Here is a 19601-nt window from a genome sequence, read left to right as displayed (position 1 = left end):
TTCACAAAAACAAAAACGCCATTTCCCCAGTCAACAACCATGCAGTGCAGCGCAGCCAGCTAGTGCACATGTCAACCACACCACTGGCAGCCATCTGCGCCGGCTGATCACCACCACGCACCCACGCACGCCAACCACCCACGCCCATGGAACCGGTCGTGCCTGATTGGACATTTCCGAGAGAGCGATATACATATAGCATACAAACACCCCAGCTAGATCGAGTGTCAACAGGAACCGGCATTCTAGAATAATCCAGGTGTAGCTAGTACATGGCTAAATTGCACTCCCCCGTTCTCCCGGGTGAAATCTATATCCAAGATTGCTAGAGTGCTCTAGAGCACATACATAGGGGGGGGGGGGGGGGGGGGGGGGGATGACGTCCCGGATATGTAGGAACTCTACATGCATAATGTATGCGCGGGAGAGTGCTGTCTAGCTAGCATACCCCTCCACCTCTCCACCCCTCCTTCCCCACTCTTCTAGAGCCATATGGCTGTGGTGAGGTGAGGTGATATGATGCTCCCACGTACAGACACAATGTCAAGATATCGCCGGTGGCCTAGAGTAGAGTACACTCGGCCTCTCAGCACAGCTCTAGTATTGAGTTGATACAAAACCCTAACCACACCAAAAAGGCTCCAAAAGCTCCAAAGTAACAGAAATAAGAAAATGGTATCAATTGTAAATCGGAAAAGAAACGGAAAAAAAAAAACCCACCAGAAACCCACAGACAAAAGAGAATAAAAAAAAAAAGGTCAAGTAAAGAAAGAAAAGAAGAGCCATAATTTACAAAAGACGTAATAAACAAGTTATCCCCGCCGTCGCCGTCGCCGTCTCCGCCCCTTCCCAGAACCAACCAGATTAAACTCCCACAACAGAAGAAATCAAAATCAAAATCAAAAAAAAGAAGCAGAAGAACCCCAACCCGCAATTGCAAAAGCCGCACCTACTCCCCCAACCCCAAACTCGCCATCAACACCTTCACCTCCTCATCCTTCGCCACCTCAATCGGCTTGACCCCACACCCATCCATGACACTCCCATCCGCCCCCTTCTCCACCAGCAGCTTCAGCACCGTCGCATTCCCGCCGCACGCCGCGCGATGCAGCACCTGCTGCCCGGCATTGTCCTTCGTATTGATATCCGCACCCTTCTCCAACAGCATCTTGACGAGCCCCTCATTCGCACCCTCCGCCGCGCACGCCAGCGGCGTTCGCCCGCGCTCATCCTTCGCCTCGATGTCGGCGCCCCACTCCAGCAGCACGCCCACCGCCTCGCCGGGCCCCGCCAGCCGCGACCCCGCACACACCGCGCGGTGCAGCGGGGTGTTGCCATCTTCGTCCATGGCCGTGATGTCTGCTCCTGCATCTACCAACATCTTCAGCACGGCGACCTGGCGGCTCCTCGCCGCCCAGTGGAGGGCCGTCTCCTGTCCTGCGTCCTGGAGCGTGACGTCTGCGCCGGACTCGATGAGTACGCGGACGGTCTCCTCGTGGCCCTTGAGGGCGGCCCAGTGGAGTGCTGTAGTGGAGCCAACGGACTCGACGATGTTGACGTCGATGCCCTTTTCGATGAGGGTGCGGACGACGCCTTCGTGGCCGCTGCCGGCGGCACGGTGGAGCGCGGTGCCGCGGGAGCCGGATTGGATGTCGATTGAGGCGGCGCCTTTGTCGAGGACGAGGCGGACGAGGGGTTCGTGGCCGTAGAGGGCGGCCCAGAGGAGGGCGCAGACGCCGTTCTTGTCCTCAAGGGCGATGTCCTGGATCGTGGGGGCGAGGAGCTTGTGGATATGGCGGGAGGTGCGGTATAATGAGAGGAGGCATTTCAGGGAGAGGTTGTGAGCGATCAAGAGGATCAGATCGACGGGGAGACTGTGAATTGTAGCCATCGTGATATAACTATATGGTGATTAATGATTGGTTCGTAGGTAAGAAAGCTAGAGGTTGGAAATGATCGTATGTACTTTGGAGCTTGACTGGTGGGGATAGCTGTAGCTGATATAGGTAGGTGTTTTCAGATAATCAACATGTGGAAACAGAGTAGCAGCAAATAAACAAAGCTTCCAGAGGAGCTGTAGATGGAAGGAGCGGGAACGGGGGGGATTTAGTACATGAGGCTCTCTCCCTCTAGCTCTAGAACTCTGCCTCCCCTGTTAATTCTCCTCTCACCATCCGTTGTCATTCTGAGAAGGAAATCCGACGAATGAAGTCCGTCCACGGATTTTTCTCGTCCATTAGGGTAACACCCTGCAGATCGAGATTGCAATTTCCCATTTTTATTTTTCTGCTGGGGTGTGAGGGGAGACTGGGGGAGGAGGGGAGCTTTCTTTTTGACAGCTCATGATCATCGATTCTCACTCCGTATATGGGAACCCCACTACACCCACCGCGAACCCTCGATCGCGATTTACCGAGGGTTGGTGCGTCGCCAAGACCCTTATAGTAACGATTCGATTCGAAATAGCTGAATGCGCAGGCAGTGATTGGAATTCTTTTTATTTTTGTTTCTGCTTACTAGAAAGCCGTGAATCGGCATGAGGTTTTTTTTATTTTATATTTTTCTTTCTTTCCTTTTCTTTCCATGTAGGTACCTGGTTCTTTTTCACTGAGGGCATTATTTCCTGAGTGTTTGTCCGCATTTGTTTCTTTTGGGGTGGAAAGGGTGCGGTGTGTGCGTGCTGGGTTAGCCTTGCCTCGTCTCGTCCATTCCCACCCCATGCAGGTTAGGGTAGGTTAGTAAGGGAGCTTCTACGAACTGAACTGAACTTGGCACACCCCGGAGAAGAGCTCGAACTTTTCTCCGGGGTAAACTTCGGCAAGACCCACGGTTTTGCGGAGGAGATGCAAGAAAGGGGGACGGTGAGCTGTGACCTTTACCGCACTAGGCACTACAGCAGGGTTCGTTCCCACATGGCGATAAATCTCCGGATCCCCCCCCCCCTCCCTTCCTCCCATCCCCACTCGCTCCGTTCCGTGATCACTGGGGAATGTTTGTACGAAAGTACCCTTAGACTCGACTCTGTCATGGAAGCAAGGGGAGGAGAGGAAGCACAAAAGAAGGGAAGGGTCGTTCTATCAGATGACCGACCTGACCGACGTCAGAGGTAATTTGGGCAAAGGGTGTTGCGATGGACATGGCCGTATGGAGTGATTGCACCTCCTGTGTTCGAGTGAGTGGGTAGTTGTGCTCATGAGAGCATCAATGTCTGTTGGTCCTCCTTGGTTATGTAGGCATTGGATCGATAGCTAGATTTACTCTGGTCCCCAGCGAAGGACAGTAATGAGCCAAGACTAGGCACATACAATCAACGTCCATATAAAGATAGAGTACAGATTACCGACCAGCCGTCCATCGTCTCAGATCTGGCATGTCCTCTCGCCTAAGTACATACAGGAACATCGACACTGCCCGTCGACGTCGCGTCATGTGATGATTCCCAGTGCAGACAGACCGACAGACCGGGACATCCATCGTAAGCTAGGTAGAAGAAGAAGGAGAGCAGAGCAGTATGGAGAGTGAGTAGGGTGAGCGAGCGCACTTACCCTACCACCTATCCTGATGTCTCACTTAGAGCAGAACCTCATCCAATTGGGGCTGCCAGGCCCTCTTTATATACCCTAGAGGCCCCCACCTAGCCTAGACGCCGCGCCCTTCCTTGTCGGAATCCAACAGAGCTCAGGGAACATGTTCATCCGGTCTCTCCCGGTGCACTATCCCCGAGAGCTCGTATACGGACTCCGGGCTCCGGGTGTGATGGGATAGCTCAATTGCAATCTGCAACTAGAGTACTCTAGAGTAGATACGAGAGCTCACGTACCACAATCCCGCTCTCTCCCCTAGAGCTTCCAAGAGGGCTTTGCTGCGTGGAGACGGGCGTTGATCAGCTGCCTAGCACGTGCTGGATCCGGAGATCAGAGTGTTGTCACGTCACGCGTTTTTGGTGATCGAGGTCTCGCTATCTAGGGCCTGTATTGGTCTCGGGGGAGATATATCAGGTTCCATTGCTCTGGATGCTATGCTCGGATGAAGGAAGACGAGAGTGATAATTGGATCAAGTCGGTACCGCAGCTTAACTTTATAGCATCTCCAAATTAACACACATGCTTAACCAGTTACAACCAACATAGCAGTTGTAAGTTGTAAGTTGTAAGTTGTATATAACGTGTCTTAGCTAGCCTACCCCACAGCGTTCGAGTGATTCGTAATTCAGACCTAGGGGATACGTCGGTGGAAGCAGAAGCAACATGAGAGACATGAGGAGACAAAGAGAAAACTTCCATTTCCCCGTTGTGCTACCTTCTGTGCCTACTTTACATTACTCTATGGATTGACGGGCTGATAAGACAGACAGCAATTAGTAGCGCATGCGGAGCTGATCTGTGGAGTGCATGCATATCGCGATAACAGCCGGCGGTATTGGCAGGGACCGTTCAGTACAGTACCTGCGAGAGTCTCTCCAATTGCGAGAAGACCAATATCTTCTCTACTGAAGAGTCAATTGCACTCAATTGCACTCAATTGAAGCCCACTAACATCGGCACCTCGCCAATGTCAATGTAACCCCTTCTTCATGTTGTTCCCTCCATTTCAGTTACTGATATTAGCCCCAATCATTGACATCCGCTGCCGATAAGACGGCCTGTGCACGATAAGCGATAACCCGATAACACAAACCCACAAATCCACAAATCCACAAATCCACAGCCAGCCCGCACATCGGCTTCCTCCCCGACGTCCCCGTTGGCTGTGACATCACTCCGCCGCCGCTCCCCTCCGCCCGAGTGCACAACGAAAGTGGGATTCCCGAATTCACGATATGCATATGTGTCTCTCCTGTACCACATTCTACATAGACACATCCGCAGAAGCAGTGCGATGCAATGCCCCCGGAGATGCCATCTCCGGCGAAGATGCCCACCCCCATTCTTGCTATCAGAAAGAAGTCTACATGTACCTACTCGTACATACACCACACAGCCGGAGAGAGAGAGAGAGAGAGACAAATTGCATACGGCAGTGACAATTGAAGATCCAAAGCGTTTACTAAGATACCCCGCAACCAATTGATCATCACCGTCGATAGTCGCCCCTCCGGTGCCGTCCCTTGCTTGGCTCCCGGCTCCTCCCCCCCCCCCCCCCCGTGCTTAACTGCGAACAACCTAACGGCGCTCCCAAACCTCTCGATAGCTTCACTGCAGCCCGGCATCCCTCGGATGGGACGAACATAACACGGGGCGGGCCAGTTAGAGGTTCCAGCCAGGCCTTAGCATGACGGCGGCTCCCCCGCAGGCACCCGGGCTGGCGGAGACGTCTATAAATGCCCCAGCTACCCTCCTGGAATCTCAATTGCATCTCCAACAGATAATCTCGACACTCCAGAACCCATACACCACACCTACCCACCACCACAATGCCCAAAGAAGCCATCAGAACCGCCCTCAAGGTCGACCTCAAGGCGCCTGCGCCCTCTCAGCCCGGCCTCCACAACAGATGGCACCCCGACAGTACCTCTCCCCCTCCCCTCCTCCCCCCCTCCTCCCAATCCTCCTACTAACACCCGCGCAGTCCCCACCGTCGGCAAGATCGTCCCCGGCGAAGCCGTCAAGATCGAGTGCATCGACTGGACCGGCGGCCAGATCAAGAACGACGACAGCGCCGACGACGTCAAGAACGTCGATCTCTCGTGCGTGCACTTCCTCAGCGGGCCCTTCGAGATTGAGGGCGCCGAGCCCGGCGACGTGCTCGTCGTCGAGATCCAGGACGTGCAGCCGTTCCAGGAGCAGCCGTGGGGCTTCACGGCCGTGTTTGACAAGAAGAACGGTGGCGGGTTCTTGGACGAGCACTATCCGCAGGCTGCGAAGGGTATTCCCCCCCCCCCCCCCTTTCTCTATAGTTCCCTTCTCTCCCCGCGCCTGCTAACTCAATGGATGACGAACAGCCATCTGGGACTTCGAGGGCATCTACTGCTCCTCGCGCCACATCCCCCACGTCCGCTTCCCCGGCCTGATCCACCCGGGCATCATGGGCTGCGCGCCCTCCCCCGAAATCCTCGCCGAGTGGAACCGCCGCGAGAGCGAACTCGTCGCGGCCTCCACCCACCTCGACCGCGTCGTCGCCAACCTCCCCGAGCCCCACGGCGTCCACGCCGGCTCCGCCGAAGGCGACCTCAAAGCAAAGATCGGGCGCGAAGGCGCGCGCACCATCCCCGGCCGCCCCGAGCACGGCGGCAACTGCGACATCAAGAACCTGTCGCGCGGCAGCAAGACGTACCTGCCCGTGCACGTCCCGGGCGCCAAGTTCTCCGTGGGCGACCTGCACTTCAGCCAGGGCGACGGCGAGATCAGCTTCTGCGGGGCCATCGAGATGGCCGGTGTCATCACGTTCAAGTTCGGGCTGATGAAGGGCGGGATCGCGGAGCTGGACATGAAGAGCCCCATCTTCCTGCCGGGGCCTGTGCAGCCGCAGTTTGGGCCGGGGCGCATGCTGACGTTTGAGGGCTTCAGTGTGGACGAGCAGGGCAAGCAGCACTATATGGATGCGACGGTGGCGTATAGACAGACGTGTCTGAGGGTGTTTGAGTATTTGAAGAGGTATGGATACTCGGGCGAGCAGATCTATCTGCTGCTGTCGTGTGCGCCGGTCGAGGGGCATGTGGCGGGGATTGTCGATGTGAGAAATGATTCCTTTCCCCTGTTTTTGTTGTTGCGGCAGGGGCTAATCAGTGAGAAATGCAGATTCCGAACGCGTGCACGACGATGGGCATACCGATGGATATCTTTGACTTTGACATCTCGCCGGGTGCGCCGGCGACGAAGCTGGACATGGGCAGCTGCGCGCTTACGAGTGATCGCAAGTGATTCTGGTTCTGACTTTGACTGATTTGCTCTTTCTCTCTTTCTCCTGTTTTCTGTTCTTTGCTGCGTGCTTTCTTGGTTGCTTGTACATATATTGGGAGGCTCGCTATGATGTATGCATGTATGTACAGTATCTTCTTCTCTGCGATCCGCAATGGCAAACGATCATTGCCAGTCACGGGCCTGTGTTCCATCGCCGTGAAGCTGAGTACATGTAACCCGCCCACAACCCTCAGCAGCCGTCCAAGCACCACACAGACACAGATACCCTCCGCACACAGACACCCCTCCACACTCCACACCCCGCCGCACCTGAGACCTTCCTTCCAGAACATCACGTGCCGCCGATCCCCCCGCCCAAATCCAGCCCTACCCCCCGAGACCAAGCTTTTCCCCGGCAAACATCAAATTTCGGCGCAGCGAGTTGAGGTAGGAATAGGTATCCCGACTCCATGCAAAACAGCACTGTTTAAGCAATGAGTTTGCAGCTTTGTAGTGTGCGCAAATAAGCATTGCCGGAACAAGCCGTCAGTACTTCTTTGGTACTACATGAACTACACCCCTGAATATCACACTGGGCGTCTCTCTTCTAAGCTCAGCGCTACATACAGCTAGCTACTTGAGCTAGGAGGATGCAAGAAGTGCTTAAACATTTATAGCTTATTTGCGCAATTAACGAAGCTTATGGCTGGACAGCGAGCTTAAGGGCACTTAGTAGCTGGTCAGATGTCTACTCAAATTGACCCTCGATCTCAAGTGCAGGAACAGAAGCGGTCGTGATCATGATCAGGACGTAAATAGACAGCCAGCTCCAGATCTAGAGTTAGAGCTCGAGCTATGTAGAGGGTATTATCCAGATCCACTACTATTACCATGCACAACCTGATAGCCGGGCCAGACAAAAAAACCATGGACCCAAATATTCTCCACTCCCCAGTATGTAAAACATCCGTGGGATACCTACCTAGGGCGGGCACATATCACAAAAACACACCCCAGTAATAGCCCATAGACATCGATCACGACCTCCGTTTTGACCCCATTCACCTGTCACCTGGGAGGGGGGAACTGAGGGCTCTAGAGTACTCTGGCATATAAGACGCCATGCACACCCATCCTTTCCAGAACGTTCAACGGGCATCAATCTCGCAAACCGCTCACTGCCGCTCCTTCCACCAGTCGATATCTTAACGGTTCACTCCAGTTAGGCCAACGAAGTCTCCGCAATGCAGATCAGCAGCATTCTCCTCTCCCTCATGACGTGCAGTCTTGTGCAATCTGCTGCAGTTCCGCGGTGTGATGAGGATCTTCAGTTTGTATGTCTCCCCCATCCCCCCTCTCTGCCTACTGCACCCAGAACACTCCACTAACACCCCTCCAGTACAACCACTGCATCTCCGACGCCAGCCAATACCTCAAGTCTCTCAACGTGCGCGTCACGCCCTCGCACACCTCCCGCATCACAAAGTGCTACCAGTGCTTGTACCACACCCCCCCCCCCCCCCCCCCCCAAAACTCCCTCTCCACCCGCATAGCTAACCAAGCCACAGTCAAGAAGCGGCCGACGACGGGTGCGGCGCACTATTTGGGGCGGACCCAGACAACCTCTCGGACGAGGGGCGGCGGTGCTACGATGTGGGGATGGAGAAGTGTAGGATGCGGCGCGGGGAGAGGTGTAGGTTCTTTGTGAACTGGAGGAGTGCGGGTGGTGTGGGGAAGGCGTGATGGGGGAGTGTGTATATAGGCAATATATTCCGAGTTTTTTTGGAGGTTAGGTGCGGTTCAGGTGCTTTAGAGCCGGTCTAGATTTGGTATATATAGCAGGGCCGAGTTGTGGGTCTAGCTATATGTGCTCTGTAAGCTCCCATACTGAACCGTACGTACATGTAGTTCCGCCCATGATAAGCCTCCATGGGTAATTTCGTTGGCTTTTAGTATCTCGTAGTAGATAGTCGAAGGTCCAGCTGGTTGTCTTGTCGCCTTGATTTTGTAAGAGGTATTTCGCCAGATAGATATCCAGTACGTAATATCCTTGAAGATTTATTCTCCTCAGACTTGATGAGGCCCAATGCCTTCGATCCGAACTCACTGTCAGTGAACTGGTTAGCTTATTTGCCCACTCGAATCCTTTCAGACCGTCTCCCAATGTAACTGGAGGTCCTGTGTGTTTAATTTGTCAAAGCGAAAGGGGCCACCCGGATCGAATCATGATCGATCACTCTCAGCTTTGGTCATTCAGCTAAGGACAGGGAGCCGTTACTGCTAGTATACCTGTGTACTACTCACAGGAGAGATTGTAGTACCCCAAAGTTGCCCAAGTGTATCCTGGTGGTACCCCTAGTAGGTGAAATAACCCGCCATCGTTAGTAATTAAATTAGTTCATAGATTTTGATTCGGTACCTCACTCACTTGGTGCTTCAGAGCCTGGTTTGGCATTAATCATGGAGTGTGATTCGGTTAGAAAGCAGTGTTATTCCGATAACGGAATTTCCGGGGCCTGTAGCTACATGTAGCCAGCTTACTGGTAGCTTGTGTAGTTTAGCTGAGTTCGTACGTACTAGACTCCGTATTAGGCTAGGTACCAGTATAAATTCGTAGGAGTTAATACGTACCAAGCGTCCAAGACTAAAGAGCTTTGGTGGATCTTCCCCTCACAATTGGTAGTTAAGGATTTAAGCCCGGGTGTCAATCGGAATCCCCCTCCTAGCCTAATTAAATGCAGTTGCAATTGTCCTAGAAATATTATCGTTATGCTACCAAAACGCGGCTGGGAAGAATGGGGTTAGAGTTAATTAACGGTAAGCCGGCTCAAAGCTTAAACCTTTAAGTGCTTCGCCTAACGTCCCTAATATACCTCATCGCTACATCCTATATTCATAACCAGACCTGAGGCTCCGGCATGATCATATACGAGGCTGGAGCAACTAAACGTGCTTTCATCTGATAGGTTCTAAGCTACATAGATGTATGTATGGTTACTCAACTCAGCCTCATGTCTACGAAGACTTAAGTAGATACAACGTCAAGATACCAACCATGCCCGACGGTTTAAGCACTGCAGCGAGTGTCATTGCAGTCATACAGATAGCAACATCAGTAGCTTGTGTGGGATATGAATACCTCAGCAGCGCAAAGCGAGCACCAGAGTGCTTGAGAGAGCTCACAGCCGAACTCAAATCACTAATCGAAATACTCACCGAGATACACATCTGTGCACAAAACCATGAGTCAAGATTACTACAGAGACTCGATAGCCCACTGCAACAATGTTTCGCAGACATGATAAACCTTCAAGACAAACTGAGACCAAGAAAAAAATTCGGGCCTTTGGGGAAGTATACGAACCAGGCTTCAGTGGCCTTTTGAGGAAAGCGATATAATGGATCACCTCGTACGGATGGAAAGACTCAAAAGCACTTTTATACTTGCCATGGGTCTTGATCAACAGTAAGTATCTCGTGGTATTGATGCACTATTGGTTGTAGGCCGTGTGCCAAACCCAGGATTTAATCTGACTTAAACTAGATCTCTTGTAAAGACTACGGCTTCCCATGTCGGTGCAATCAATACACACATCCAGGGAATTGACGGACGCATGCAGACAGTTGACTTGAATGTTCAAGGGGTTGGAATGAGCGTTACGAAAATCAGAGAAGACATTACAGACTTGAGGATAGTCCAGAATTTGAATTTAAGAGAGGCAGATATTATTCAGAATAGTGAGATATTCCTGTTGTACTTGATATCTCGGTAGTAGTTTATTGTTTATTAACACTTCAATTAGAAAAACAACGCACTGAAATCCTTGATTGGCTTTATTCAGAGGACTTCCGCACGGTGCATGAAAACATAAGTAGTAGGAGGAAAGCACAGACAGGAGACTGGATTTTGAAGAGAAATGAATTTCGTAATTGGATCGAAATGATTGATCCACACAGAATTCTTTGGGGCTATGGTATTCGTACGTACTCATGGGTGAAAAACCTTCCGATGGTGCTTACTGACTGTTGTAAATCCTTCATGATCAGCCGGTGCAGGAAAAACTTTTCTATCATACACACCCCGAATTTCATCTTTATAGACTAATCTCACCCTATCAATCTTATTCATATATATATACTAATTCTTAGGCCGAGTTAATTACAGTTCTCAAGTCATCGACTACCTTGAATTCGAGGCGCCAGCCGCAGGCTATGGAGTAGCACATATATATTTCAACTTCAAAGACCAGAGCCGGCAGACACCAGTGAAGGTTCTTGCTAGCTTAGTGAAACAACTCGCCTGTAAAACACCACATCTTCCTCGACCAATCATAGAAATGTATAATAGATTACACCATGAAAAGCGAAGACCGGGCCTTGAAGATCTATACGGCTTTTTCCTTACAATTACGGGCTCTGGATCATTCAATCGAATTATCATAGTCTGCGACGCACTGGACGAATGCGACCCCAGTTCCCAACGTTTACAGTTGTTACCATTGTTCCATAGGATGGGAGATGACGGAGCTAGCTTGTTCTTGACTAGTCGTGAATATCCTGAGGATATTCAGAGTTCCCTTGACGACAAATCAACGAAACTCAAGCTTTCTGCAAACGATCAAGATATTCACAATTACATTGAACAAAAGATAGAGGAAAACCCTAGAGCTAAACGCCTTGTAAGGGATGGAGGAATCAAGGACAGGATTATTTCCGAGCTGACAAAATGTTCCGATGGAATGTGAGTACTACTTGCAGTTCCATACTCCCTCCATCCTCCTGGTACTAATATTAAAGAAATCCAGGTTTCTGCTTGTTCATTTCCATATCGAGCACTTATGTCAGCAGCCTACGACCGCAAAGATCCTTCAGGAGCTCAAGAAATCCAATCTTTCCTCTTATTCTACCGAAGGAAAGCCACTAGATCAAACTTATGACAGAGCCATGGAACGCCTCCGATCTCAACCCCAAAATTGCGTAGACCTGGCCATGAGAGCCCTTTTTTGGGTTGTCGGAGCTTATCGAGCACTTCAGATCCAAGAATTTCAAGTAGCAGTATCTTTAGAAGCGCATTCAAAACAAACAACTATAGATGAGCAGGATCTTCCCGACGTCAAAACCTTACTCGACGTTTGCACCAACTTTTTGACCATCGACGATAACGATGAGGTCAGGCTTGTTCATTATACAGTCCAGGATACCTTCTGGAAAATTCGATAGTCCCTGCACGCCAGGATTTGGCTTTAGAACTCTCCATCCTGTGTACAGTGTATCTTTCTTTGGATGTGTTCGGAAATAAACCTGCCTCTTTCGACGGATCCACAACTAATCGTCAGTCTACTCCCGCGCTGCTCCACGCTTCCCGATCACAGAACAGCTACAGGCCCCCAGAAGATCGATTCATATATTATGTAAAAGGAAACTCTCATCGTCATATCAGAGGCTGTCGAGACAACAAGGGATTATTGACGGAGCCACTGCTCAGGCTCTTAGGCCCAGGCAGGGAACGTGCCGCTAATTTAATTTATCCTAGAACCCCCTCACTGTTTATCGCAGTCAGGTTGGGGAAAGCAGAAGTAGTTCGAGGTTTACTAAAAACGCCCAAATACGCATCCCGAATAAATAGAAGACATGGTGAAAGCCCTCTTCTCAGGTATGCAGTTTCCTATAAGAATATATCAATTATCCAGATTTTATTCGAATACGGGGCCGATATCTCAGCTGGTACTGAATGGGGAGGTACCGCACTACATTTTGCTGTCTCTGACGGATCCGTGGAAATTATCCAGCTTCTACTCAATAACGGGGCCGATATCTCAGCTAGTAGTAAATGGAGAAATACTCCACTACATCTTGCTGTCTCTGACGGATCCGTGGAAATTGTCCAGCTTCTACTCGATAACGGGGCCGATACCTCAGCTAGTAACGAAAAAGGATATACCGCACTACATCTTGCTGTCTCTGACGGATCCGTGGAAATTGTCCAGCTTCTACTCGATAACAGGGCCGATGTCTCAGCTAGTAGTAAATGGGGAAATGCCCTACTACATCTTGCTGTCTCTGACGGATCCGTGGAAATTGTCCAGCTTCTACTCGATAACGGGGCCGATATCTCAGCTAGTAACGAAAAAGGATATACCGCACTACATCTTGCTGTCTATAGAGGATTTATCGAAATTGTCCAGCTTCTACTCGATAACGGGGCCGATACCTCAGCTCAGACTAGTACTGATGGAAATACCGCTCTACACCTCGCAGTCGCTCTGGCAGACGTAGAAAAGACTCGATTTTTACTCGAGAACGGGGCGGATGTCTCAACTCGGAATAACGCAGGAAGAACTTCCATAGATTTGGTAACTCTCTATATAATTAAAGCATCTATGGCTGCTATAGGGCACGAGTATGAGTATGTAAATACCATAACGGTTCTATATAGTGCCTAGGCTAACGGCAGCACCTTCTCTGATTCCCATACAAAGAAGGCCCTTCCGCTCTGTCATTTTAGACCATGAATTTAGAGCGTTAGAAACCATCCAGCTTCTGCTCGAAAATGGTACTGGCATCACAGCCCGCGGTCGGAATGGTGAAAAAATCACAATACACCTCGCAATCCTTGAAAAGATTTTGGAAATCGCTCAGATTTCGTGTAGTGATGGGAGTGAGCCTGAGACCTCTCGAAAAATCCATGAAACTTTTAGTCTTGATACTTATAGTCTCAAGAATGTCTTAATATTGAGAGAAAGGTCTCAAGACGGTGTGAACTAGCATAAACGAGGTTGTACTAGTACAATTAAGGGAAGAAGTGGGTCATTCTGGTGAGAACACTCCAACTGTCAACCCTTTTCCTATTGATATTTAGAGTTTTTATAACCTGACTTGCCTGCCGTGCTTGCCATTCAAGTCTTTATGGCGGCGTATATTCGATACCAGACTCGATTGATATGGTTGTAACGTTCCCATATATAAGCCCATGAGAACAGAGTCCGTTCTCGAGCAGTCTCACCCCCATCACTAATTTTTATAAGCACGAGAGTGGATCACCCGGCTCTACGTCCTAAGGGAGATACGGCACTTGGCATGGTACTACCACACTATCCAAAGGAAATCTATATTCTTGGTTTCTTGAATTTCATCTTCTAAATCTCTTATACTTCCTCAATTTCTTCACTACACAAGTATATAGTTCAATATTTCCTTCTCTGTTCCCCAATCATATTTCTCATGGTCACATTATATATTCCTGAACACATTAAACGTATAACCTAGCTACTAACGATCCATGAACGTCCGTCCCATAAAAGTGGTAAAGTGGCCTTGAATAACGAGACATGTCCCTGAGCTCTTGGTGAAGGAAACATTACCCCTCACGAAACTAAATCTTCGGTTCTAGAGGCATAATAAGACCCATTGATTCAACAACACTAGGCCCAGCCAGAATTTACAGGACTTGGTTGGGTTCCTTTCACTCTTTAAAGCTTCGTTTTATCTTTTTTTCCCCCCTTCCTTATATGGCTCCAGTTCCCAGTCATGGGAGTACTTGTATAGCGTTTTTATACCCTCTTTCTTTGGCAGGGTACTTCTCATGAGGTCAGTGATAGAAATATCGAATTTCAAGAAGGATACACATTGCCCCATGAATATTAAATCAACAAAATGGGCTCTGTTGACCTGCCTTTATGTTTACGTTATCATTCACTTCCGGCTACGAGTATCAGCCATTCGCAAACAATAGTTGCAATCAATTACATGCTCACCATAGTGGTAGTCAACAGCCAATCATCGTCAAGCATTTTAAGCCCGTGCGTGCGTGGTTGTTACGCACTAACCCCCCCTTCCCCCCCCCCCCGGGGGCGTACGCACACCACCAACCAACGCGTCTCCCAACGTCGCGTCTGCAAAAACCACTCTACACGCTCACCGTGATCTAACAAACCACCAATGTCCGATCCGACCACAAAACGGTATTCCCCCCCTCCCTCCCCAGACAAGACCTCCAACAGTGCTAACCCTCCCCTCTCCCTCCACAGCCGTCTCCCCAAAACAACCTACTCCCGCAAAGCGCCCACCTCCCACCCCACCAAGCGCCGCCGCCTCACCTCCACCAGCCCACCACCATCCTCCCCCCTCCCGCCAACCTCAGACGCAGAAGAAGATGCCCCCATACCATCCTCGCTGCCATCGTCCCCTTCGCCGCTGCCCTCCTCTCCTCCGCCCAGGAGGTCAGCATTCACCTTCCTAACCCGCTCCACGCAGACCTCACGGCCCCCCGCAAAACACAAGAAGCGCTCGCAGCCCCCGCCGCAGCCAAAGCTCACCCAGTCCATCATCGACCTCGGGCAGGCGCTGCGCATCACCTGCCGCACATGCAGGATGTCCTACCACCCCAGCACGCCCGACGACGAAGCGCTGCACAAGCGCTTCCACGCCAAGTCTGTCGGCGGCGTCGACTTCTCCTGCACCAGCAAGAGCGGGAAGGTTGTCTGGCGCGGCGGCGGCGAGGAGGACGTAAAGGTCCTGCTCGTGGACCGGAAGAGCGCGCCGACAGAGAAGAGGAAGGTCAGGGAGGTAATGGAGGTGGTGGACGCCGAGCTGGGGGCCGCTGAGATTGCGGACCCGGTGCTGTGGCAGGAGGACGGCGAGGGCGGGGATAGGTTTAGGGTGTATGTCTATGTGCATGGGAAGAAGTGCGTGGGCTTGCTTTTGGTCGAGAGGATCAAGAGGGCTTATTATGTCCTTGATGAGCCTCCCACCAAGCAATTGGAACAGGAGGAGCTAGAGGGGAAAGAAGGCGAGATCAAGACCAAAGACAACGATAGTAAGCCCCCCTCAGCGATTTCTACTTCTGCTTCTTCGTCGGTCTCGATCTCGTCCACGCCGCAGAAGGCGCTCATGGGCGTGGCCCGCATCTGGACATGCTCCTCTAGCAGGCGAAAGGGCATTGCAAGGAAGCTGCTTGAGTGTTCTCGGAGCACCTTTATATACGGTATGAGTGTCGAGAAGGGCCTGGTAGCCTTCAGCCAGCCAACTGAGAGCGGTGGTGCTTTGGCCAGAGGATGGTTTGAGGGCGAGGAGGGATGGAAGGTTTATGTCGAGGAACCGTGATTCCTTTTTGGAGAAAACCCTTTTTTGGCCCGTTCCTTTTGGAAAGTATTGGCATTATTTTTTTGAAAGGTTTTTGGCACTCCCTTTTTTCTTTTTGTTTCTTTGCATATATTTCATACAGCCTCTCTAAAGTATATATATAAGGGCTGTTTCGGTATTTTTCTTTATTTTAAAGGGAGTGTCCTTCACGCATTGATATGAGTTTGGAGGAGGATATAGTTAGCATCCCCCCCATTTTGTGATTGTACTCATATAGAGCGAGTTTTGTAGCATTAGAAGGTCACTTTGGAAAGCATTGTCTGTTGGTGTTTAGGCAGCGTTTTTTTATTCATTTTTATGCCACATATCCATCAGCGGAGTTATTCGCTCTCCTATTTCAGATGGGGGGGACAACGTACATATTTGTATCAGCTCCATGTATTCCTATAGATACCATAGACGAACGAATCCAAAACAGAGCCAAACAACCCCATCCATCCCCTCCGTCGCGTCTGCGGCATTACCTGCACGACCCATCACTCGCTTCCCAAAACACAAAACACCATTAACCCACTACGGCCTTCTCTCCGCCCCCCCCCCCCCCCCCCCCCGCAAATCAAACCGTCCTAGCACACCAACACGAATTACCAGGTAGAACTCGAGGCATGACCCCGCGATATGTGCGGCAACATATCCCCCTCGAGCGAGCGGGAGGATCATAGATAAGGACCGGACTTCCGAGATTGCGCGTGCGTTTGGCCCTCCATGTGCTCGTGCTCCGCATACATAACTGGGGGGTGAACCATCACTGAGCAGAGTAGGTAACATATGTAGACGCTCTTTGTCTCTTTGGCCTACACGATATGACAAGGGGGTGGCTCTACACTGTCAAACAAACCACGCCAAAATACCGACGGGTAATTGGTTGACATTGGCAGTTACATTCCACGAGGACCCAGTGCTGTCCCTTCCTTTAAGAAGAAGAGGAAAGAAGGGTGCTTTTCTCAAAGGGAATCACGTTTCCCATTGAGCAGCCAGGAGATGAGAGGAGGACTGAAGAACAGCGCAATCCAATGGGCGCGTCAAACCAAACATCGCACCCAAAGTTAAATCAAGCCTCAAGCAAGGAAGAGATATAGAGAGGAGAGAAGAGAGTAAGGGAAGGGAAGGGAGCCGACATCGCCACGGCTCTACACAGCAACATCAAATCAATCAAGCTGCTGTACAAAGCCTTACCCTCTACATACTCGAGCACTTAATGCCGCGGCGAGGAGAAGGCTCTTTTTTTTTTTGCAAAGCACATACTCCAGGCCAAGCAAGTGGTACTGGATCAATTAAACCTGCACACGCACAACGTAAGGCCAGAAACCAGAAACCAGAAACCAGAGCATGCAGTCTAGAAGCAAGAAAAACGCAAGGGGGGGAGGTGGGTAGGCACTGGGCACTGGGGCAGGCGTGATGTCGATGTCGATATCGATGTGTCCCTCCGCCGCACCCCGGGTAGGAAGAAAAAAAAGGTTGAAGAAGGAAGAGAAAGAAAAAAAAAGTAGGAGGCTGGAAGAAGCACAGGCACCAGAAAGCACAAGAAAGGGGCGTTGGTTGTGGTCGCTGACCCACCAGCAGGGTCAGTCACTCAATCACTCAATCACTCACTCACTGCTAGTGCAGCGAGTGTATACCAGCAGGAGACACGCGAGACGACGCGTCTCGTTCTCGTGGTAAGGGAAGAGAAGTGAAGGGATCTTTTTTTTGCCCCCTTCCGCGCCTGTGTTGTGTCGTGTCTCCCTCCTGCATTTTGCAGCAGCAGCAACAACAAAGAAAGGAAAGAAAAAGGAAAGGTGGAGCGAACACCTAAGCGGTGAGCCCCCGAGTCGGTACATACGCAGACCAGGAAATCATTTCCTGCCAGCTACCAGGAAGAGAAGGTAAGGCGAGGTGAGTGAGAGAGCGAGCGAGAGGTGCGAGGGAGAGCGAGGGGGTTATCGCGGAAGGCAAAGAATTTCTGTGAGATTCTGAGACAAGTTACTTGATTTCAAACTCAGCCCAAACCCAAGCTAGGGTTAGGGGTGTGTGTGGAATGTGGAGCGTGGAATAGGGTGAGAGCGACAGAGCGAGAGCTCTCGTTCGCTCGCTTCACAAGTCACGGATGTCTTGATGCGAGCGATAGAGCAAGCGTAATCTGTCATCTTCCGGAAGATTTGCGGTAGCGTCGGAAAATCACCAACCGACCCCAAGTGGGTCCGTGGTGTGCTGCATAGAATATCACTCGTTTTTGAGATTTTCGGGTCTGGCTTAACTTTAAGGGCCACATTCACAACCTTAAAAAAACGAAAGGCGAAACAATAGTATAGTGAGATTGATTTATTTTCTATTAAATAGTCGAATGCTACTAGTTCTCATTTTGAGAAGAATCTAGCGTCGAAAATGTTCAAGGTTTATAGAATGAAAGCACTCTTTAACTCCACAAGAACCCAGCAACAACCGGATGCAATACTATTATCAATGCACAAGTAACAGCGATTCTACATCGGCACACGCATTTACCCACTACTATTATTCTCTTAGAGATACCGAATGCAATATTCAGATTCTAATGCTAGACGGATGAGCTGTCCATATCTATACCATGGCCCAAAACATATCGCACATCACATCCATCCGTCATAGTGTATACAAAACCTCTTCCCCGCAGCCTCCATTGATCATGTACCTGCATAGGATCTCTTTGACCTAGCCAGGGGGGGGTGGACGCGCGATAGAACGAAAGGAAGGGTTATGTGATCACATGTTCTGGGTCAGAGACAGCTTACAGTTCAGGGTCGCCAGTCTCAGTCAAGAAAGTCAAGTCAACGCAACGCGCAGCGTGTGTGACGTGGAGCGTCCAATATCAGAAGAGTAATCAATTATCAGGATTGGGATTAGGGTGATCTACTCTCAATATAATTTTTTTTATAACTGCATGGATAAGGTCTCTAATTCTGAAGTATTTTCGCCAATTTCAAGATTCATTTCAAGATTTAAATAATTCCAACTCAGATATCATTTCCATCTCAAATCCGTCCATCTATCCCGTTGCGTCCATCAATGCCATATGTCCAAATCGACAGTTCAACTCTTGATGCGTCCTACAATGTTTGAGTTTGAGTTAAGATTAGGAATCTTCTGGAAGTCTCGGTTATCGATCGTAAACCAAACCAAACGGGCGGGAGATATTCCAGGTACCAGAGCCACGTATCAAAATTGTACTCGACAAATCAAACAAAGCACAAAAACCAAACACTGGAGCGAAGCACTGAATTTTTTGTTGGAAAAGCCATTGCGAGTGTTGTAAAAAAAACCCAGTAATTTCAACCGCCCGGCATTTCCTAATATACAAGTTCGCGTGACCCCGTTGACAGAAAAAAAAAGGAAAAAAAAAACTGAAGAGAAAAAAAAACCAATGAACACACCGAAGTGCCCCGAAAACGACCATAAGCCAAGGACCCCACGAAAAAAGAAAAAGGCTTAATATAATTAGACACAGAACAAACTCAAAAGACTCCTAAAAAAGATCTATCATTCATCAAACATCCCGATGCGAAAACAACAGAATATTTGCTTAAAGAACGACCCTATCTAGAATTCTTAAAACAAAACCGTTGTTTCCCCCTCGTTTTTTGCTCGTTGATTCAAATGACTCGT

The 19601-nt window shown here is 50.1% G+C and overlaps 5 protein-coding genes across 5 annotated transcripts; 4 read left to right on the top strand and 1 right to left on the bottom strand.

The window, feature by feature from the left end:
* Nucleotides 1–949: 949 nt before the first annotated feature.
* H6S33_012895 (uncharacterized protein) lies at nt 950–1891 on the bottom strand (the record flags this gene model as incomplete). Its single annotated transcript, XM_044844244.1, has 1 exon — nt 950–1891. The coding sequence occupies one exon, from the start codon at nt 1889–1891 to the stop codon at nt 950–952; it is 942 nt and encodes a 313-aa protein (XP_044694604.1).
* Nucleotides 1892–5413: 3522 nt separating this feature from the next.
* Nucleotides 5414–6860, top strand: H6S33_012894 (uncharacterized protein; the record flags this gene model as incomplete). Its single annotated transcript, XM_044844243.1, has 4 exons — nt 5414–5507; nt 5569–5865; nt 5942–6672; nt 6738–6860. The coding sequence occupies 4 exons, from the start codon at nt 5414–5416 to the stop codon at nt 6858–6860; spliced, it is 1245 nt and encodes a 414-aa protein (XP_044694603.1).
* Nucleotides 6861–8083: 1223 nt separating this feature from the next.
* Nucleotides 8084–8582, top strand: H6S33_012893 (uncharacterized protein; the record flags this gene model as incomplete). The annotated part of the gene is made up of 3 exons (XM_044844242.1): nt 8084–8173; nt 8239–8339; nt 8408–8582. The coding sequence occupies 3 exons, from the start codon at nt 8084–8086 to the stop codon at nt 8580–8582; spliced, it is 366 nt and encodes a 121-aa protein (XP_044694602.1).
* A 1706-nt stretch (nt 8583–10288) lies between these two features.
* Nucleotides 10289–13813, top strand: H6S33_012892 (uncharacterized protein; the record flags this gene model as incomplete). Its single annotated transcript, XM_044844241.1, has 10 exons — nt 10289–10305; nt 10384–10577; nt 10643–10765; nt 10989–11580; nt 11645–12008; nt 12629–13245; nt 13319–13497; nt 13560–13582; nt 13635–13654; nt 13741–13813. The coding sequence occupies 10 exons, from the start codon at nt 10289–10291 to the stop codon at nt 13811–13813; spliced, it is 2202 nt and encodes a 733-aa protein (XP_044694601.1).
* Nucleotides 13814–14777: 964 nt separating this feature from the next.
* On the top strand, nt 14778–15941 carry H6S33_012891 (uncharacterized protein; the record flags this gene model as incomplete). Its single annotated transcript, XM_044844240.1, has 1 exon — nt 14778–15941. The coding sequence occupies one exon, from the start codon at nt 14778–14780 to the stop codon at nt 15939–15941; it is 1164 nt and encodes a 387-aa protein (XP_044694600.1).
* Between the last annotated feature and the right edge of the window lie 3660 nt (nt 15942–19601).

The sequence above is a fragment of the Morchella sextelata genome (genome assembly GCF_020137385.1).
Source record: "Morchella sextelata strain SCLS chromosome Unknown scls_9, whole genome shotgun sequence".
Classification (NCBI taxonomy): Eukaryota; Fungi; Ascomycota; class Pezizomycetes; order Pezizales; family Morchellaceae; genus Morchella; species Morchella sextelata.
Note: the sequence above shows the minus strand (reverse complement) of the source record. Positions and strands in the feature narration are given on the sequence as shown.